Source organism: Hyposmocoma kahamanoa, unplaced genomic scaffold (genome assembly GCF_003589595.1).
Source record: "Hyposmocoma kahamanoa isolate Upper Pololo Valley unplaced genomic scaffold, ASM358959v1 148, whole genome shotgun sequence".
NCBI classification, from domain to species: domain Eukaryota; kingdom Metazoa; phylum Arthropoda; class Insecta; order Lepidoptera; family Cosmopterigidae; genus Hyposmocoma; species Hyposmocoma kahamanoa.
In genome coordinates this window covers 517,808-540,339 of record NW_020653526.1, presented here as the reverse complement: position 1 = coordinate 540,339, position 22,532 = coordinate 517,808, and the positions used below count along the sequence as shown (strand labels likewise).

The following is a 22,532-nucleotide window of genomic DNA, read 5'->3' as shown; positions in this document are numbered from 1 at the left end:
CGTGGCTTTTGTATTAGACCCGTCGTCCATTTATTTGTAAGTCAATGCATAAAGGTAATATACTTTTACTGTAATAATACAAAAAAAATATCAACTATGAAATCTTCTATTATGAAGTAGCATATCAAATAAGTATACTAATTTATATTATGCAATAATATTAGTAGTTGGCTGAAAAATGAATGAACACCCTATTTGAAAGCGACGCATTACGACTATGAAGCCTCTCACTCGGCTTGTTTTATTAACTAAGTGCGCGGTCCAGTTTAATATACAAGTCCATGCTTGGCGGCAGAAATAGGTAAGGCGGCAGTACTTCCCTGGACGAACTCTTCCACAAAGACCTCTTCTGCTGCTAAAGACTACTTATTCAAGACAAATATTGTTCTTCCTAAGATATATTTTCATTGGCAGTTGTTATTACTTAATAATAAAAAAAAATAAAAAAAATAAGCGGTAGTGCTGTAGTAAAAATCATGGTACATCAATAAAAAATCAAAAGTCGATAAATATTAATAATGATGATTGACTACGTACCCCTCTGATGATAGGCAGGTTTAATAAAGACCCTAATACTGGAACCATTCGTAAGAAATTCACGGCTGCTGGGAGGAAGCCTCTGTAAATAAATTAACAAAAATGTTTATACAATAGAATATCATCACGCATGTCTCCCACCGGGATAGGCAGAGACTATGGATCTCCACTTGCTACGCTCCTGACAAACCTCCTTAGCCTCCTCCTCTCATCAATCTCTTCATACATGCCCGTTTATTTCTGGTACTTTTAACCCGGCCTTTTTTAAGGACATTTTTTTATACAAATGTCAGTACGCAATTGACCTCTATCTCACCTGATGGAAAATGACGATGAAGTCGACGATGGAGCATGCGCACCTAAATAATGCCTAATCACTCTCGCCTTGAACAGGTCCAAGTTATAACTGTGTACCGATTAGGTTCTCGGGTTTCTCTCAGAGAAAAATTGAAGAAGACCGGTATCATGACGTGGCATCACAGTACATTTATTTACTCAAATATTTTGTGAGCCCGTAAAAATATACATAATTTCATTAAGAAAGAAGATATCCATAATATTAACAATAGAACTAAGTCCAAACTCGTGGTACCGTGATTTCGTTTAAGTAAGGTAAACGATTCTTTTATGGGGAACTGTATACGTGTTTACAATAAGATTCCGGAGAATATATTAAGATTATCAAAGTCACATTACAAAATTGAAGTGTATGTTTTAGATAAAGAAGTATGGAAAGACAACAAGAGTCTAGACTCCACACAATTATGATTCAAAATGTATTCCATAGCATTTAAGTTTATTTGAAAAGAGCAATCCATAGAGTTTCTTGCTCGTTCTTCTCAGGGAGGTCAGGGAGGTCAGCGTAGTGAACGTAGCTTACAAAATAGCTTAAAAAGTGACGTTTCCAAGTGTAAAAATTTTACCTATGGAATAAATGATTATTGATTGTACTTTGACTTTGACTAACGTTCAGGGAACAAGTCGCATAGGGGTCACCCCAGCCAATATCTAGTCCCCCGATGATGGAAAGGGGAAGGCGGAAGCAAATTATGCAATTCCATCGCAAACTCTCCGTGATATACCTTGTAAAATAACGATAAGCAGGCAATACGGCGGTGTTCAAGGCTCTGCAGCTTCGCCATTACTAATTCCGAGTCACCTATAAGCCTCTTGTCACGCTTGTCTATTGAATTCAAGGTGGCCAGTTGGTATGTAGCAGAGCCATCCCAAAGGTGGCATGTGGACATCATTAATCTGATTGAGATATGTTCGCCGTGGTCTACCTCTCCCCACGTTTCCATCCACATTCGCTCTATAAATTTGTGCCGTCAATCTTGGTAGATTCATTCTTTCTGCATGACCAAACCATCAAAGCATACCTCTCTCTATTCTTGTCACTACATCATCTTTCATACCACAACGCTCTCTTACTTTTCGGCATTCTATCTTTAAGACTAATACCGCACATATTATTATTACACACATTACAATAGAATAAAATAGAAATTATTTATTTCAGGAATAGGCCCACATAAATTGCGCCACAGTCCCGCTATAATGAATCGATATAAACGCGTGCAAACATCGCGTTGCAAGCAAGAAATTAGTATACTCCCATCCAGTACATCACCAGAAATAGAGACGAAATGTCATTTAATTTTTTTTTTAAACTATTCTGCCAAATCATTACGGTGACAACTGCGCTCTGATTGGCCAACCCGAATTCGAAGCAATTGACGGGTGTCGTCGATTGTTTCACTTCAAATCGACCATGTTGAACTTGAGCTTTGCTATAACGGACGAAAATGGAAAAATTACATAACTTAATATTTAATTACTGATGAAATGAGAGTCCGTTTGTTCTGTAATTAGATGTTTTGCTGTTTTTCCGACACCACCGAATGGAACAGCCTCCATCGTTAGAGATATTATCTTTATTACAATAAATACAGAATATTTTTGGAATATACGGAGACGTACACACAGGTCAGTTGTTGGCGCTGTACTATTTCAGCTTTCTAATTTGTGATTTTGGCGCAAACGAGAGTTGATATTTAAAAAGATATCTGTACCATTTAACTGATGAGTTACCAGGTGTGGATGGCCCTTATTTCGTCTCTATTTCTGGTTATTACTCCACTGGAATTTACACTTAGAATTTCATGTAATTGCTTCATTTCAAAAAACTAACTGAAATTAACAAACAAACTAAAATTAAAATTATCTCTTACCAAAATGCGCGATACATACTTCCTTTGTGGCCGGACGGTTACAATACTGGACTGTCACGCAGAGGTCCCGGGTTCGATTCCCGGGCCGGGAGAAATATTTGTATGGCCTACATTTATTCACCCGGGAGTTGGGGTGTAATTGTGTCTATATGTGTGTCTTCTTCTTATTTCTATATGTTATTCTATATGTGCATCTTATGCCCCTTTTACACGATGGCCATCTCGATGTCTGTGTTCATTCGTCGCATTGTGGAGCGCGAAGATGGACGTGGAGTCAATTGCAGCGGCGGCAATTAATTTATTTACTACGTACAAATATCATTATAAGTGTGCACTGGAACCGAGTTATTAAAAAAAAATGGCGCAAAGGAAGGTGGTGGATACTGACGATCTACGGTAACAGAACAAGGTTTGTAAGTTTTTTTTAAATAAAAAACTGAATAATGGACCATCGTTTGGAGTGCTCGCCAATCTACGCGCCACTATGCTTTGATGTACGCTCGGAGAACCGACAACAAAGCAATAAAGATAAAGATAAATAAAGATCGTGGCTGCCATTACGCCCTCTACACGATGGGCCATCGTGGTAGAAGGGGCATTAGGGTATCAACTGAACAATCATATTATGTGAATAAGAAAATTACCTGAATAACAACAAGAATCCATAAATCTCAGCAATCATGCCGACCATGGGCCACCCAAGCAACACAATGGTGATGCCCCCGAAGAAAGCAACGGAGGCTTTCACCTTGTGCCGTTGGAAGAAAAAGAAGAACGTCCTTTGGAGACCTATAACGCAGGCTAGGCCACTTATGAACAGGATCTGTGAATGAAAAAATTTGTAAATTAAAAAAAATAAGGATATAAATAAAATGTTTTTTTTTTATAATATCAAGTGATGGGCCTGTCCATAACATTTGCATTGCAGTGCCACTCAGAGCTTTATATCGCAAAGGTCTGAGGGGCACTGCCACTGCGCCCGTCACCCTGAGACATACGTTGACAAGTCCCATGTGCCTGTAATTTCCCCAGCACCCTTACCCTTCAAAACCGGTAACAGTAATGCTGACATTACTGTTTGGCGGCAGAAATAGGTGAGGTGGTAAGTACTACCCTAGACGAACTCTTTCACAAGGGGCTCTACTGTTATTTAAAAGTTTAAAAACCATACATTATATATAATCGTCTACGTTTACACACACGCGCGATTTAAGCAGCGGTAAAATGCACGTTTTTAATGATTCAACATATAAGCCACTTAATCGATGGAGTCACGCGTTTCTGCAATCGAAGCAACTATAAATCACTGCCGTCGCGATGCCATGGCGCGTTTGTATCTGCTCCAAATTGAAATAAACAGAATTATTTAGACAGCAACACTGAACTAGAGAAACAAATTACTAAAGCCACAAACTGTCTGTCAGTGTTGCCAGGTCTACTGTTTTTCCAGAAGATCTACTGATTTCGGATGACATCTACTGTTGTTTTAACGTAAATCTACTGTTTTTTAGGGATTTTCAGATTTTTTACTTTTCACAACTATTCTTGTCGGCCTTTTAGGTTTTGTGAATCGTCTTTTCCATTTACGACGTCGTACTTTACGTTTTTGGAATGAAAGTGTAGAGCACATTAATTAAAAAATGTTGTAAACTGTTCTTATTGGATAAAATAGGTACATTATGCACTCCACTGAATGATGTTTTTTAGCTGGTCCATTAAATGTGGCTACTAAAAACCTTTTACGTGCATGCATTTAGCAGTAACGCGATCTCAACTGTGACTCTCTGAACATATTGAACATTTGTCAGAGTTTTTGCAAAACTTTACAATGTTAACCACATTAACACATAAAAATCCGTGAAAGTGGCCCGTTTACTGCCGTCCACTAACTGTAATACGCGGCTAAGTGACAAATCGACTCATTCGTAGAACAAAGATCTATGTGCAAGACTACTTGTTCTCAGGACATAGTACATTTCGTTCGTTCTTCTTCGCTGGAGATGTCACATCGACTGTTGCTCGATTTTATATTACCGAAATGAAATAAGACATATAAAGTTTCAAAACACCTTTACACTAGGCCTTAATTTGAATAAGGAAATTATTCTCGTAACGCACTTATTCTCTTTTCGCGATATAATCACATAGGACTCTGTTCTTCGGATGAGTCGAAATGGTCAAATATCCGTTTTAAACAGCAAAAGATAGAGCACAAAATTCTCTTTTCAAAACAGTGAAAATTAGTTAACATGTTCGACTTATCGGAACTTACATTACCGATTCAAAGCTGAAATATTATTCAACAATTTCGATATTCTAAAACTGGGTTATGGTTTTTTTATGATATCTCTAAAAAATATTTTGTCACTTAGGCCGCATTTTAGTTAGCGGGTGGCAGTTTAGCTCTTTCAGGTATTCTCGATCTAAGATGTTTAAATTAAATATTGTAATGATAAATGTATTTAAATGTTATTTACAAAGAGCAACCCCTAGAGTTTCTTGCTCATTCATCTCAGGGGAATCTGCCTTACAAATGAAGAGTAGAGTTTAATCAGTATGACGGTTTCAAGCGTAATTTGCTTACCTATGAAATAAAGATTATCTGACTTTGACTTTGAAACAATCAAAACTTAGTAACTTGTAGATTATTAACTGTTTCGATTCACAATCGATACTTTGATTAACAATCAAAATGTGAAATGTAGTAACTAATTGACATCAACAATTAAATTACTCCAATTATTTTTATTAACTATTGCCCATCGCTAGCGAAAGCATATAGGAGGCTCGCTTGTGTGCCGGACACAAAATATGCGGAATGCCAATTGTTATCTAATCATTGAGTTACAATTATATGGACGTCAGGTCTGCGCTAAAAAGTGTCCGAACTTATAGGGCGTAAAAATGGTATACAGAGCGTCATTCACGCTTTAGTCTTCGTTTGTTCGACTGACAGCGAAGCAAGCAAAATTAGACAATACTGCGATGACATTACAATTTAAATTCAACATTTTAGCTTTTTTCATATTCCTTTACATGTCACTACGTTTAAATAGGTTGACTTGGGTCATTTTTTCGTGGTTTTTGTATTAGACCCGTCGTCCATTTATTTGTAAGTCAATGTATCTAATAGAATATTTTTATTACAACCAATACTAAATAAAGGTAGACAGGCCTTATTAGTATACATAGTGATTACTTGTACTTACATTCCCAATAGCTAGAAGTCCTTTGTCAAACAGAAGTAAGACTCCAAGGAACAGGAAGGTCATCCCAAAACCCGCAAGGCCTACGCCTATTTCTGTAATAATGATAAAGTCTAATATTACCTGCCGGATTTATGAGTGCGAAACATGGTCGCTAAATAAAGTATAAAGCAAGCACGTTATAGAAGTTGACGGTAGCGAAATAAATATAGTTCATGTGTGAAAACCAAACATTGGACATACATACATAGTGAAAAAAAAATGTTTTATGCCACATCATATGTGCACAAACACAGGTTTAATATATTGGATTATATACTTATTTAATAATATAAAACTATTAATAACATATAAAATATAGGTAATTTAAAACCCATTGATGTGAATAATTGTAAAATATACCTCAATGTTATAAAATAAGAAAAAATTGCATGCGATAACAATATTTGAATAACATGAAACTGGATGTCCTGCATCTTGCTTTCTAAGGACATATTTCAGGTTTTTTTGAAATGACTATAATTTATTATTTCCTCACGCAAAATAGGCGCCTGGACGTCGAGTTGCGGATAACAGCCCATTACACCATACCATATCATTTATTATTTCCGTCAATAACTTAAAAATTATCGTAATTATTGATTAATTTCGACATAATCCTGCTAGATTGCCAAGCTGTGCAATTCCGTGATTAATACGTTGCCTTTTAACTATTATCATAATTTTGAGAACAATTAATGATTTACGGTCATTACGAAATATTATCATGCAATATTTACTTTGTATTTCATAGAAAAATTTGCAATTTTATTAATAAATAGTGCTAAATTTCGTACAAATTTTGAAGTTATACATATCATTGAATACTCACTTTGGGTGTCCGTTATATCTATCATTTTGAAGATAATTTAATAGCAAATTCAATGATAAATATATTGAAACTTAAAATTTTATATTTATCGTTAATTATTATGTACAACAAATTCATAACCTATTACTCCACGTCATTTTTGGGGTAATCAAAATATCGACTGTCAAGTGACTATACTATCGATGTGTTCAAATAAATATAACACTATTGATTTGAAATATGCTGCTAGAATTTTTAAAATATTTAATCTTGATAATAAAATTGCTGCGTTGCAGTTTATTTTTTGGTATTCATATTTTCAAATCAAAGAACAAGAAGAAAAGATTTAATAAGGATAGCCATAAAAGAGAGTATACAATTATTCCGAACGCAGCAAAGTTTCAGTATTGCAATTTATCTTCATAACCTTACCCGAGAAAACATATTATTAAAAACACAAAATCCGTAAACTCTTAGCAAGGAAAAATAAAATATTTATGAAATACATGTATCTGCTTTATTATTTTTTATTCCAAGAACCATAATTCTGTTTATTGTTAGTTTTATTTAAAATATTATTTTAACAATTTTACATTTTTTATAGTTGAACTTTTAATTATAGCAACACAAAGTTAACCTACAAAAAATCAATGGCCGCCTAGAAAACCGCGTCCTTCCTTGCCATTTTGTTTTCGTGAATAATTCACGTTATTCAATATAAATAACACCCTAAACCGGACCGCGCAAGTGTCTATCGCTACCAATCGCAGAATCTCTTCTTTGCTAGTGTAATTTCGCCTTTTATTTCTACAAATTGAGGGCACACGTCAGTATAGACTCGTAACCTACATTTCTGATTGCATTTTCAAGTGAATATGGTAAGAGGTGCAGGTCGTGGCGGCCGCGGAATGCCGGGCCGAGGTGGTATGGGGCGCCCGCCCTTCAGCAGGCCTCGCGTTCTCATGCTGCGGCCGCCTTTCGATCTTATTTTGGCCGAGCCGGCATTTCCCCGTTGCAAGCCCGCTCCGGACGATTCAGCGCTAACTCAGGTTTGTTTACGTTTGCCTACTGTTCTGTGTATTAGTTATATAAAAATTAATCAAAGGAAGACTACGGGTCGATTCAGGACCCCCTATTAGGGTGGTTTTTAATATTAACCAAGGGTTACAGACACCGAGTGAATCACGAAATGCCACCACAGAGATGGGCAAACATTCTTTATTTCAAATTCTTTGTCAGCCTCTGCCACTCAAGTTTCATGATTTCCTTCACTTTTATAACAAAATGTATAATATACATATACCAATGATATAATTTGTTAGTAATTTATATTACTTACTGGAAAATATTTTCTTTTGAAAGTTTTACCTCTAAATAACCTGTTATGAAGTCGCATTAAGTTGGAAATTCAATATCAGTAAAGGTTATTTTTACGAAAGAAACTTCTATCTTTATCCCATTTAGATGAAGATAACTAGCCATACGTGGCACAATTCACTACTATCATATAGTAACGTACGCAGGGCGCGATGCGGTATCAAAAGCTAGGGAGGGGCGGAGAATGATCTTTCTTGTTACTTTTTATTCTCTGGCACCACTATCGCTCTTCGCGCGTGCTGTACCACTGCAATGCTTCTGCACAATCTAATTTGAATACGCCTTGGAATGTGTAACCACGCGCGTTCGGATTGTATCGATACAAATGCGCGACTGCACCGATACAGTCGCTTATGTTGAATAATTATGTACAAAAAGAATCTGTATAAATTTATGCACATTATTTTGTTTTGTTAATTGTAAATTTAAAATTGTATTAACAAATGCATTGACTAAATAAATGACATAGTTAATTAATTTAAAACGTGGATCGCGTATGAATGGTTGCTGCATCGTATTTGCATCGCAACTACATCGCATTTGCATCGCTGCTGAAATTCGCCGTAAATATTAACGTAAAGGAAGATTTTCGATCTTCACTATTAAATACAAAAAGCAACTGCATCACCCTAAATCTGCTGGCCGAGCGACTGACTATCCCTGACTCAAAGAGACTTATTAATAGCCACAGAATCCTGATTTGCCTTAAACCACTTAACTCATCTGCTCATCGTCATCAGTCCAGATTACATGATGAACAAACAAATATCTTTTTTGCAGGCTCTACTAAAAAGACACACTGAGCTCTGTCCTACCCCTGCGGAGCAATCGGCAGTGCTGACTCTCGTTACTAAGCTACAGACCGTGCTGGACAACTTGGTTGTTGCGCCTGGTGATTTTGCAGCATGTGTAAGTGTGCATGCGATACATAGATTAGAATATACTTAACTATACTCCGTTCAACAATTTATTTAACTTTTGATATGTCGAATTCTAATCAACTAGTAATGTCCTAGTGCGTTTTCGATTTGTCAATCGAATCGATTTTACTTATGATGAAGTTTAAATCGTGAATTTGAGTGGGTTCAAAAAAGAAGGTATTGTCTTATTGCGATTGTGATGTTGCATTTGACAATTTGTGAACTCAACAATTAATAATTAATTATAATAATTATAATGAGAATTCAAGTGTTGATGTTGATTCCTGTTCATATGGAGAAGAATCCGACTGTTCATTATACTAAACAATAAGAATTTATTATAATGATTTATAATTTATTTCAGTTCATTATAATTTATAATAAATAAATTATTTAAAATAAATAAATAATTTATTAGACAGTTTTCAAAATTTGTAAACTTCAATAATCTTCGTTGCATAATCTGTAAGCTCGATAAATATCGGAGCTAAAGAGCACATCGCTTCACTAAAATTAAAAATAAAAGAGTCCACGAAGAATGGCATTTTTTGTCGATGGTTGTATGTAAATAATTATGGAACTTTGGAGGCATGCATATGTCAAAAGTTAAATAAATGGTTGAACGGAGTATAGTGGTTTTCAAGGACAATTTGAAGAAAGTCTTCATTATGGTACAGTTTTTTTCTCTGTGCAGTACCACCCGGAGAAGATGTCAGATCTTTTTAATTTCTATTTTAAAACAGCAATTTGCAAAACAGCAAAATGACTCCCTTCGGCCAAAGCTCCTTCGTGAAAGTCGACAGATGATAAGTTGGCACTCTCATAGCGACCTATGCACGTGCAGGGGTTGACGTACACACGCGTGACGTTTCCGCCGGGGCGGAGGGGCGGAGCAGCGATCGGTGATGTATCCATGTTTGTCGACTCGAAACTTCCGTAGCTATATAAAGCTATATATCACACGCGGCACTAACCATGAAAATCGTACAATAAAATGGACACTAAAATATTATGTAATATCTTTACAGCAACTAGAGGAGGTCCGTCAGGTGGGGTCCTATAAGAAGGGCACAATGATGGCGGGCAAGAATGTAGCAGATATTGTTGTCATAATGAAGACGCTGCCTACTAAGGAATCTGTTGAGGGCTTGTCTAATAAGGTAAACTTTTAATTACTTAAGGGAATTACCAATTTTTTTTTATTAGAGGGCTATACTCAAGCGCACGTTCGTCACGCCCGCGCTTCCTCTCTATGTAATTCCGTCTCACGTGTTCAATGTACCTACTACCGCGAAACCGCGTGTGCTACGCATTTCGTAGCAGTAAGGAGATGCTGCTACGCATTTCGTAGCAGTAAGGAGTTACTTTTTAAGGGTAATCACAAACTCGATTTTTTTTCCGAAATAACGTAAGTATGCTTAATGACACGATTAGGTTCGGTTAAGTTAGGACTACTGATAGGTAGGCCAGCGGGCTCTGGACAGGGACTCCGGAGCCTGCATTGCACGGCCTCACTCGTCTGGGGGGCGGGTCGGAGGACAACCGACTCGCCCCTCCGTTGGCGCGGGAGCCCTGGCGCAAGCTAGGGCGGCCGGGCGGCGTCGTGGTGAATGTTCACCGATCCCACGGCGTCGACTCAAACGGCGAGAGGGAAACCCGGGGGGTTTTAGTGGGGTAGGCCCTCCAGTCTGGAGGGAGAGTCCCCACATAAACCCCGAGTCTCCCTGGGCTCAGGGGTATCCATAAAGATTTCCCCCCGTCAAAAAAAAAAAGACCACTGATAGGTAACCTTTTTTAAGTGGTGAAGTCTACGGGGAGCTCAAAGACTGTACCGAGTAGAAAGTGTTCTACGCCTTCGCACACTGGGAATCGAAAACGCAAGGACAATCTTTAAACGATTTTAAACCTTCAAATCAAACCGAAAGACTTTATTATTCGTTAATTAATTAACATACTTTTCAGTATATTCAGTTATAAATATCATTGAAGTTACAATACAATGTCGATTTAGATTTATTACATTAAATTTTAATTTTTATTATATCCCACTTATATTATTTATATATTTATTATTATTTTTGATTAATGACCCCTTGTTGGCTATAGGCCTCCTCCAACTCCTTCCACTTAACTCTATATTGATAAGATGTCGTCGTCCCATCTAGCCCTTGGCCTTCCTATTTTTCTTTTACCGTTTGGACGGTGGCAGGCCATCTGCTGCCTGTTAATCTGGCTATGCGTCGCCATTGGCATTTTTGTTTCATTACATATTGTATCTGTAATTTTGGTTCTGTATCAAAAATTGTTGTGCAGAGTTCCTAGGTCAAAAAAAAAACAAATAAGTAATCCAAATGTTATTTATTATTTCTTTTTTTAAACAATTGTGGGTGTTCTGTTATGATAAAAGTTATTCAGTTTTTAATTAAGCATAAGCACGCGCCACTGATCCATCGCCGCACGATCGTGGCGCGGTGGGCGGAGCTGCGACGCGAGGGAATGTTACAATTGCATCGGCTGGGGTGTGTTATGTGTAGCATGCCTAAATTCGTGGCAGTTTTTTGGATAAGTTTATGAGGTGGTATCTCAACATTTTAGTACCGAATTATACTAAAATAAAAATCACATGTGTTATATTTTCATCAACAATCATAATATTTCAATTTGTTTGTTTTTCTTTTCATCTCGTTCCTCGCGCTAAATTTTGTAACGTTGATAAAGTTAGTGCAGAACTGTCAAATTTTTTTTAAATAAACTGGAGCCATGTTTGGCTCTGTGTTAATCTTTTGCAGTCAATGGTCACGGCGCTCGCGATGACTTAAAAATGTGACGTCATGGTGCTCGCCATGTTAGCTATTGTAATACAATTTTAAAATGCCGGTTTATCACTCGAATTTGAGAGCGGCGTGCTACGGGGGCAGGTTATTGGTGTAATTGCAAAAAAATTTGATACCGTATTATAAAGTATTTTCTACCTTTCATAGGTGAATGAAGAAGTTATAAAACTAATGCGCGCTGAAGGCACCGGCATAGTCGTGTGCGCCTGCCATGAGCGAGGGTTCACGGTCACGGCGGCCGCGGCTGCCGTCCGGGTCTTGGTCACTACACTGCACCAGAATCTGAGGAAGCTTGAGCCGGAGGTAAGTTCACTTGATACCCTTAATAAACTTACGTCCTTTAATCCAATCAGTGCCGCATTTCAGAATAGTCACCATCAACTCAAAGTTCCACTGCTGAGCACGTCTATGGGGAGATTTAGGCCATGGAATAAAGCTACTCTGATACTTTTTCATTTACATACATCTTTATCTAACACATAGTCTTCAATTTTATAATGTCTTTTCAATTAAAATATTTTTAATGTAGTTTTTAAACTTAGGAAATGATAAACTTCATATATGCTCCGGAATCTTATTGTAAAAACGTATACAGTTCCCCATAAAAGAGTCGTTGACCTTGGTTAAACGAAATCGTGGTACCATGAGTTTGAACTTAGCTCTAAGATTAATATATTTAATGTAACCTCTCTTGTCTCTCCATTATCCACTTGATATATTGTACTACAGGCCTGGAGACCTATCATACAAGCTAGACCTAGTTTAGGGTCCAATCTCCTACAAATGTAACTAATTCGAAATACCTTATTCTTAATATGCGTCGTGTAGCTTTGTGAGGAGAAATAATAAATCATTTTGTATTTGTATGTATACTATATATACTAATGCTCGCATATACTAGTCGCGCTGTTATTGAGTACGGAGTTGCCTTACTTGTTACACTCAAGACAGACAGACTGCATGTTAACTGCACTCCTACTGCAATTGTAGTTGGTGTGCAGTTCCAACGAAACGGTTGAATGCAGTTCAAATGCAGATGGAGCTACTGCATTCAAACTGCAAATTTGCAGTCGCAGTACAGTTGAAATGCAGTCTGTCTGTCTAGAACCTTGTTATTCTATAACTATTCTATTAACTATTCTATATTATATTCTATTAACTGCCTCCATGGCCGAACGGTTACCATGCCGGACTGCCACGCAGAGGTCCCAGGTTCGATTCCCGGGCCGGGAGAAATGTTTGTATGGCCTACATTTATTTTTCTCGTGAGTTTGGGTGTAATTTGTGGTTGTCTGTGTGTGTCCATGGCACCCGCGACACAGGGTTTCCCTAGTGCGGGGCTATGTTGAGTGTGTGTGTGTGCGTTATTATCCTACTATGGTAATACTCACATTACTGCTTGCCAGGAGAAATCAATTAGGTGGCGGTCCTTCCCTGGACGAATTCTTTGATAAGGTGTTCTACTGATTCTAAATTCTACAGAACTGAATTAATATACTTACAGGTGCATCTGGACTATAAACTGATAAGCAGCCACCTGGCAGCGATCCGCCACAGCCGCTGGTTTGAGGAGAATGCTCACCATTCTTCTATTAAGGTAATGTTATCATGTTAATAAAATAGCATCGAGTATATAACCAGAAATAGCGACGAAATGTCATTTAATTTGTTCGAAAACTATTCTGCCATATCATTACGGTGACAACTATGCTCCGATTGGCCAGCCCGAATTCGAAACAATTGACGGGTGTAGTCAATTGGTTCACTTCAAATCGACCAGTTTAACTTGAGCTTTGCTATAACGGACGAAAATTTAAAAATTACATATTTAATTATCGAGTTCTTAGGATTTCGCGATTGTTACACATAGGAAATGAAACTATTTTTCCGGATTTAAATCGCGTATATTTGTTTTTTCAAACAAACAAACCTTTCTGTTTGAAAAAACAAATATACGCGATTTAAATCCGGAAAAATAGTTTCATTTCCTACATATTTAATTACCGATGAAATGTGATTCCGTTTGTTTTGTAATTAGATGTTTTGCTGTTTTTCCCACACCACCGAATAGTACAGCACGCCATTGTTAGAGATGTTACCTTTATTACAATAAATACAGTGTATTTTTGGAATATACGAAGACGTACACACAGGTCAGTTGTTGGCGCTGTACTATTTCAGCTTTCTAATTTGTGATTTCAGCGCAAACGAGAGATGAGTTGCCAGGGATGGATAACCCCTATTTCGTCTCTATTTCTGGTTATATACTCGATGTAGTCATACGATGTTGCTTTTATTACTTACAAATTAACCCTGTAGATTTTTTTTATAATATCAAGTGACGGGACAAACGAGTCGTGCACCTGGTGGTAAGCGACACGCCTGTCCATAACAGTTGCAGTGCCACTCAGAGCTTTAAATCACAAAGATCTTATGGGCACTGCCACTGCGCCCGTCACCCTGAGACATAAGTTGCCAAGTCCAATGTGACTATAATTTTACCAGCACCCATGCCCTTCTAAACCGGAACGCAGTAATGCTGACATTACAGCTTGGCGGCAGAAATAGGTAAGGTGGCAGTACTTCCCTGGACGAACTCTTTCACAAGGTGCTCTGCTGCTATTAAAAAAAAGAATTTATCCATGAGAGGGGTCTCACATATCGTGGGTGATATTTCCGATATTGAAAGCGCAACTTCCCAAATGCAAGGGCACTCTGTGTTATTCTCCTCAATGAGAGTTTTACAATTTGAACCTTGCTACAGCAAATCTACCAAAACCTATTCCAAAATGTACAACATTACTATTTGGTCATAGTGGTAGATACATTTTTTAAAAATATACACACTTCTGGTCACATAACTCGAGCCATCTCGCACTTTCAGTAATAAGTGCAATAAGCTTAAACAATGTTTAATTGATCAAAAACTATTTTTACGCAAATTTGAAACTAGTATTCTAAACGTCTTTTCCATAAGTCGTTCTTGGGAATTTTTTCTTCGATGATATCACTATTTTTGTATTCTAGCCCTTTACGACAAAATGCGAGGTGCCTCGAATTATGTGTCCGAAAGTATACAGGCTGTATATTTGAAAGTGGGACATACTCATAGAGTGCGTTATATTCCTGATTCTGAACCCAAAGAAATAATAAACTAATGAACCTAAACTTTATAATATTTTTAAAATTTTTTTTTTTCGACTACTACTTGTGAACAACATTAGTTATCGAAATCTATGCACATCACTATTATTGCTCCGACGCAATGGCGAGCTGCAGCACGGCGGCGAAAATCAAAGCACGGGTCGGGGGTGGGGGCGCAGGCGCATAGAGACAGTGCATGCGCGATCTTGGTCTAGCGAAGATACGTAAATTATTTGTACCTCCGCTCGCTCGCGCAAAATAGATATTTATTCTAACGTCGAATTGACTGAGATTGTGCGACTTTACGCAATAAGTGGTGATAGTGTGAGACGAGCTATTGAAATGTTCCCAAATCGGAGTTTTACGCGCAGGAGGTAAACAGTGTCGAAGTGTTGCATGAGAGGATTATCTCTGCATTTTATACTGTGAGACAAAATGTGTTTGTGTTGAACAATTTAAAACAAAATTTACTACGACGTGCTACAATATGCATTGTGGGAAACGGTGGACATTTTGAACACTTGCTCCGTAAATAACTAAAACTAACTAAAAAATCAATCATTGTAAATAATTTGATTTCACATTTTTAACTACGCCAAAAACCTCAATTCTTATTAAATGATAACTAGTTACTAAATCATAAACTAATCTTTTTTAGTACGTAAAACATTTTGAAGATAGTTCAGAAGTAAAAAATAATTAGCATAAGCTAAAACATAATCATTTCGATAATAGCTTTTTTCATCATAACATAAATAAGCGTAGGTGATTAACTTAGTTTTTTTATTTTCTAGTAACTTAGTTTTTTATTTTCTAGAGAAAAGAGGTGCTTTTAGTAGGAAGGGAGATGTGAAATCATTGTTATTGTTGCTGTCTCAGTCGACATTCGCTTGGTAGTATTCCCATTGCAGTCGAAATCAAGCGTAAAGGGATTAGGTTTATTCCTATGTACACTCCAAAACAAATTTGTTGGTTTATTTTTTGTTCTATCCCATATCCTAATTTTATTTTAGTCTATATTAAGTTGTAACATGATTTACTATGACATGTATGAATGTCTCCCTTTCAAATATACAGCCTGTATAATGACATTCGCCTATAAAATTAATTATTTTTTTAAAGCCCAATCACTTAATAGTCGTTTCTTTATTATTAAATACAAAGATCGAACACCAAAGAAAATTACTTTGGCCCGACATGACTTGAACCTGGGGGTTACTCTCGATCTCCGTCGAAATCCGTCCGAAACAATTACTGTGAAATAAGTAATATTCGACAAAATTAAAAGACTAGTATCCAGTATGAAGCTTCATTCGCATCACGCGTTTTTTCATTTGGTCAAGTATTGCTTATTTGGCAATAATTGTTTCGGACGGATGCCGGACGGAGATCGAGAGTAGACCCCCTGGGACCACGGCATTCCGTCCCCATTGCTCTTCTAACTAAGCTATGTAGGTCGAGTTACTAAGTCGACGAAATTCTTCTATGTGTCTGTTATATATATTCGCGTTGAGTTTTTCGGCTTTCGACACTGTTTTTTTTTTTTGTTATGTCGTTCTCGGACTATAAGTTCACTACCTAATTTCCATGGCAACTTAAATATTCAAGTATATTACAGTGTAATAGCTACAAACCACCAAATATTATTTATTTTTTCCAATTCCGGATGTCCGGGAATTGTTTTACTGCATCGTAGGACAAACTGCTGACCTAGGAAGTCGAAGTTGGATTTTAAAGTAAATCTAATGGTGCCATGTAAAAAAATGCCGTAGATGACTGACAGCCTTGTTGCCGTTCCGTCAATGTGACTGTAAATATGCGGAGCACAGTGCGGTATCTAAAGCTAGGGAAGGGCGGAGAGTGAACATTATCGTTACTTTTTTATTCTCTGCTTTGGTAAAAGGTCAGTTTAGCATTTAAGTTTACTTAAAAAGAGCAATCCCTAGAGTTTCTTGCTCGTTCTTCTCAGGGAAGTCAGCACATTGAACGAGCAGTAGCTTAAAAAAATGACGTTTTCCAAGTGTAAAATTTTAACTATGAAATAAATTATTATTTGACTGTGAATTTTAAAATGGTAGAAGAGGCACAGTCGACCGGGGTCAGGGATTCATGTTAAGGAACATATCGAGCAGCACCGTGTATTACATTTGTGCAAACACGCGACAAAAATACAACTGTCTAGGCAAATTTGGTTGGAATTAACCCGTATGTTGATTTTTTTTTTCAGGTTCTTATCCGTCTATTACGCGATATGTGCGCGCGTCACTCGGGACTTGAACCCCTCACCCCCTGGATGATAGACCTGCTAGCTCACCACTGCATCATGAATAACCCTGCCAGGCAGGCATTGCCTATTAACGTCGCTTTCAGGTGAGTCATTTGTCAGTAGTCTCTAACTACAACTAATTGAATTGGGAATCATCATAATTGTTATAATTATTATGGCCATTCAAAAAGAGAGCCGTGCTGTGACTTTACAGCGTCATCCCACCTTTTTATCGCCTTTTCTCCGGTTCTTGGCCACTTATTTTTAAAGAAGGGTGGAGAAAACTGCCCCAAAAACGAAGAAGAGCCGTTCGTGGACTTTGCTATTATAATTTTGCGTTTTCATTTATGCCTAGTTATCAATATATTTTTGTATATTAGAAATCGGGAATAAAAAATTGCGAAACATTGTATTTTAGAATAGATGCAAGAACACAGGCGACAATAAAAAGAGGCAATTGATTCAGTTGGACCATAGGTTAGGTAACGTTTTTGTACATACATTTCATTTTAACAATGACAGAATGTTTACCTTCCTGAAGTATTGGTTATTTTATAGAACACACATAAAACATTAAAGCTATAGAATACCTAATGAAATCAATTAAACAATAATGGCATAAAGCAAAAAATAAAACACAATGTGACAAAAATATTAAAACAATATTTAAATGAGAGATAATGAAAGTTGCAAAGGAACGTTTTGACAAGAGACCTCTTGCGAATGTCATATTGACATTGAAAGCAGTGTTATCACATGTGGCAGATTTCTGCCATTTGGGCAGATTTCTGCCATTTGGGCAGATTTCTGCCATTTGGGCAGATTTCTGCCATTTGGGCAGATTTAATTTTTACACAAATAAATGTGGCTGAATTTGGCAGATTTGGGAATATTCGGGAAGTTCTTTATTATTTTTGGGAACAAACTGAAAACTTGTTGTCTGATACCACGAACAAACATATGAAGCGAAATACAGACAATATTATAAACGTAACCTATATCAACTTTATAACCCCAGCTCAATCTATAGGCTGTACTCAGTTAGCTTTTATGATGCTTTGATAATGAATCACAAGTATTGATGAGTCACAAAATACGCAGAATGCCGCATCTTTCTTTTGAATCGTTCTTTAATTCCTTTGTCTCGTCATTCTGATTTTGTTTCGTTTCGTTAAATAATTTTAATTGTTTTTAAAAGAGAATTATGTGCTCTATTTTTTTTCTATTTAAAACGGATATTTGGCCTTTTGTCACTTAGCCGCCTCTTAGTGGACGGCAGTACTGAGGTACCCCCTTTCCAAAAAATAAGAACAATCGAAGTCGGTTCAGGAACGTCGAGTAATCGAATAACATACATTTAAAAATTATTTATAATTATTTCTGAACAAGGCAGCTTCTTTTTTTTATAATACTAAATGACGGGACGAACAAGTCGTACGCCAAGTGGTAAGCGACACGCCTATCCACAGCAGTTGCAGTGCCATTCAGAGCTTTAAATCGCAAAGATCTGAGGGGCACTGCCACTGCGCCAGCTTCCTTTGCCTTCCAAACTGCTTGGCGGTACTTACTGCCGAAGTATGAAACCGTTCCCACGTAAGCGATGTCTGGCAGGCGCGCGCTGGCGCTGGTGGCGTCGGGGCTGTTCCTGCCGGGCAGCGCGGGGCTGGCCGACCCCTGCGAGGCGGCGCACGCGCGCGCGCACACCGCGCTGGACCTCGCCGCGCAGGACGCCGCGGCCGCCACGGCGCAGACGTGAGTGCACTCCTTTGTTCCTTACAACTAAACCACCTTCACGTCACGTTTCAACCAACACTTCGCTCGCCCGAGGACCGCCCCGATGGACCGCGGGCATCGAGTATATAACCGGAAATAGAGACGAAATGTCATTTAATTTGTTTCGAAACTATTCTGCCAAATCATTACGGTGACAACTGCGCTCCGATTGGCCGGCCCGAATTCGAAACAATTAACGGGTGTCGTAACTTGTTTCACTTCAAATCGACCAGTTAACTTGAGCTTTGCTATAATGGACGAAAATTGAAAAATTACGTATTTAATTACCGATGAAATGTGATTCGGTTTGTTTTGTAATTAGATGTTTTGCTGTTTTTCTTACACCACCGAATAAAACAGCCCCCATTGTTCGAGATATTATCTTTATTACAATAAATACAGAATATTTTTGGAATATACGGAGACGTCCACAAGGGTCAGTTGTTGGCGCTGTACTATTTCAGCTTACTAATTTGTGATTTCAGCGCAAATGAGAGTTGATGTTTAAAAGTGATATAAGGCCCATTTGCCTGATGAGTTGCCAGGGATGGATAGCCCTTATTTCGTCTATATATCTGGTTATATATTCGATTACCAACTATACATACCGTTGGAAACAGCTAATGTTTCTGATTCCAACGGTATATGTAATTCAATATGACCCAAAAGTGTCGCCTATCCTATTTTGCCTTTCGAGCGTCGAACAGAGAAAAAGGTCTTCAATTGGAGCATAGCAAAATCAACCATTAGAATAATTGCTCCTTATAAAATTTAGGCGCTATTTACAAAAATAAGTCTTCATGCGTGAACAGCCACCCGTCGAGGTGGAATATTTCCTTCAAAATAAAATTAGACTACTACTGAGGTACCCTCTTTCCAACAAAAAAGTATCATCAAAATCGGTTTACAAATACCGAAGCTAGCGCATAACATACACACACAAAAAGGAGTCGAATTGAGAACCTCCTTTTTGGTAAGTCGGTTAACTTTTGGGTTATAAATTGTTCCACGTGGATTTGAGTACATGGAACTACTGAGAATGAACGTTTTCTGTTTACTTATCCTGAGCTTCGAAGCGTTGTCTGGAAAAGATCACGTGCAGCGATTCTAAGTTGTTTATGTACCGTTTTTGTCTGTGAACAATGAAGTCTTATCTACTTTCCAACAGCCTACTCCGCGTGGTTGCCCGCGGTGGTCACCGCTACGTCCTTGGTCTTCAGTCTTTCGAAGGTGGGAAAGACATTTCCACGGAAATCACAGTATGGGACGGCGTGGTCGTCTCGCCCCTCGCTCCTGCGTACCAGGACACCCCAGAGCCCATGGACACTGACGACAAAGGTGGGTTCTACCACTGTACACAGGTCAACTTCGTGTGCTACATCTGAGCTAGGCGTTGCACTGTCGGTTACTAAACAAAAAAATAACCGGCAGTAACCGTAGAAATCTGTGCAATAAGCGCCATCTATACGCCGTCCAACCATTCATTTAACTTTTTAAGTTTAACAAAAACCTACCTCCATTATTTGTAGACATCGAGTATAGAACCCTTAGAGAATGAAAAAAAAATAAAAGAAAGAAGCTGCCCTAACTACAAAATCAACGTGCATATAACCAAAATTTGAAAGTTACAAATGGCGGATTTCTTTAGTGTTTTACCATAATCTATCGATAAGTCATTATCGACATGAAAATGTATGGCTTGAGTGTTGTTGAAATGTGTGTTGAAACTGTTTTTTTCTTTAGTTTACTGTAACCAAAGTGTGTCTAAACAAACACAAGTCTAATAATTTAATCTCGAGTGGTGGTATATTATTATAAATGTCAACACACATTTCGCTGTCTTGTGTTGCAATTATCAGTCGCACTCACGTTTAACAACTCAATTTTCATATTAGTTAAGCCTTTTTACACACTCTGTAATTATTTTTATTTCAGATGATGAAGCTCAAGACGGTGTTGCCGCCTAATAGAATAATTCACAAATGGCCACACTCTAATTCATATGAACGGTGAATAATCCACTACAATTCTGTATCTTCTGTCTATATCACTATTCGTAGTGAACCAAGCGGGTACGGTGATTCGCTGTTAATTTTCAATGCTTTCAATTGAATTTCTGTGTTGAGCCATTATGTGAGCTTACGTCCATCAAATGCGTCAAAGATTTATTCCAAATGGACTATTTTTAAGAGTATTCCGTACTTTAATAAAAATAAATTTATATAAACCCTGTTTAATTTAATCCCAGCGGTGGTAACCGGAGAGCGCGTGCGCAGGCACAGTTGGCCTGAACAATGATTTTCGATTTTAGAATATCAAGTGATGGGACGTACACCCTGAGACATAAGTTGACAAGTCCCATGTGCCAGTAATTTCACCAGCACCCTTACCCTAAAAACCGGAACGCAGTAATTCTCATATTACTGCTCGGCGGTAGAAATAGGCAAATAATTCCCTGAACGAACTGTCAGAAGGAACACTTTCTAGATTAATTCGAGAGTGTTCTTTAACAGACTACAATGCGAACTGAGAAGAATAGTTATGAAAATATAGAGGAATTGAAGCGATTTTTTTAAACAGGATGATTTTGAAATCATTAGCACCCGTTGAACCCATTGATCTACTAGGCTAAAGAAATATTTTAGAGTAATTTTAATTAGGAATAGTGTAAAACCATTATTGAAAAAAATATATAAATATATCTTACCCAAATAAAGTTAAGTATCAAAACGAGACGGGACGCTTCTTCACATTATTACTAATATAAAATGTAGCGAGTATAATCAGAGGTATATTCGGCAAAACACCTCCAGCTGAGACTTGCCTATTTATCCACATTTGTGTAACTTTATATTATTTACAGCTAAGTTGTTGTTATTGCAATGTTGATAAATAAAGCTCTTTATTATTATTATCCGCCATTCTCACATTCGGTATTTTCAGCCTAATTACCGTAGCATATTGTTTTTTCTTGTTTAATATATCCAATGACATTGAAGTATGAACAACTTTAAGGGTCGTATTCCAGAACTCTACTCAATGCTTAAGTCAGGATTTGAACAGACTTGAGTATGATTTCAAGCACTGGAAATACGACCCTAGCGGCAAGGACTTGAGGATGATTTCTAGTGCTTTAAATCATAGTCAAGTCCTGACTTGAGCATTGAGTAGAGTTCTGGAATACGACCCTAAATGACATTAGAATAGACAAAGTAGTTTTCGAGTTATCAAGTCACGAATATTTTATGGAAACGGTAATTACGTCACGTAAGAAAGTTCAAACATTTTTTATGAAAAACCATTGACTTACAATTATATGGACGTCGGGTCCGCGCTAAAAAGTGTCTGAACTTATAGGGCGTTAAAATCGTATACAGAGCGTCATTCACGCTTT

At 37.6% G+C, this 22,532-nt stretch overlaps 2 protein-coding genes across 4 annotated transcripts; one reads left to right on the top strand and one right to left on the bottom strand.

The window, feature by feature from the left end:
• Positions 1-495: 495 nt before the first annotated feature.
• Positions 496-6,986, bottom strand: LOC113240542 (vesicle transport protein GOT1B). Its single transcript, XM_026477878.1, has 4 exons — positions 6,846-6,986; positions 5,978-6,069; positions 3,413-3,591; positions 496-619 (listed from the first exon to the last, which is right to left on the bottom strand). The coding sequence occupies exons 1-4, from the start codon at positions 6,868-6,870 to the stop codon at positions 496-498; spliced, it is 420 nt and encodes a 139-aa protein (XP_026333663.1). The 5' UTR covers positions 6,871-6,986.
• A 480-nt stretch (positions 6,987-7,466) lies between these two features.
• Positions 7,467-21,329, top strand: LOC113240539 (interleukin enhancer-binding factor 2 homolog). 3 transcript variants are annotated; one of them, XM_026477873.1, is made up of 10 exons: positions 7,473-7,612; positions 7,695-7,873; positions 8,982-9,110; positions 10,150-10,281; positions 12,103-12,258; positions 13,460-13,552; positions 17,327-17,469; positions 18,977-19,117; positions 20,307-20,476; positions 21,074-21,329. In XM_026477873.1, exons 2-10 carry the CDS (start codon positions 7,700-7,702, stop codon positions 21,103-21,105), a joined length of 1,170 nt encoding a protein of 389 aa, XP_026333658.1. In that variant the 5' UTR covers positions 7,473-7,612; positions 7,695-7,699; the 3' UTR covers positions 21,106-21,329. The 3 variants fall into 3 exon arrangements, with proteins under 3 accessions (XP_026333657.1, XP_026333658.1, XP_026333659.1); XM_026477874.1 differs by having other exon boundaries at positions 7,594-7,612; positions 7,716-7,873; XM_026477872.1 differs by having other exon boundaries at positions 7,467-7,873.
• Positions 21,330-22,532: the final 1,203 nt, after the last annotated feature.

Bases quoted from the DNA above. Each gene is read 5' to 3' on its own strand.
- LOC113240542 (XM_026477878.1), bottom strand. From the start codon at position 6,870: ATGATAGATATAACGGACACCCAAA. The intron at 3,592-5,977 runs GTAAGTACAAGT...TTTCATTCACAG, and splicing joins GACTTCTAGCTATTGGGAAT to ATCCTGTTCATAAGTGGCCT. The intron at 620-3,412 runs GTAATTTTCTTA...ATTTATTTACAG, and splicing joins GGATTCTTGTTGTTATTCAG to AGGCTTCCTCCCAGCAGCCG.
- LOC113240539 (XM_026477872.1), top strand. From the start codon at position 7,700: ATGGTAAGAGGTGCAGGTCGTGGCGGCCGCGGAATGCCGGGCCGAGGT. The intron at 9,111-10,149 runs GTAAGTGTGCAT...ATATCTTTACAG, and splicing joins CTGGTGATTTTGCAGCATGT to CAACTAGAGGAGGTCCGTCA. The intron at 20,477-21,073 runs GTGGGTTCTACC...TTTTTATTTCAG, and splicing joins CATGGACACTGACGACAAAG to ATGATGAAGCTCAAGACGGT.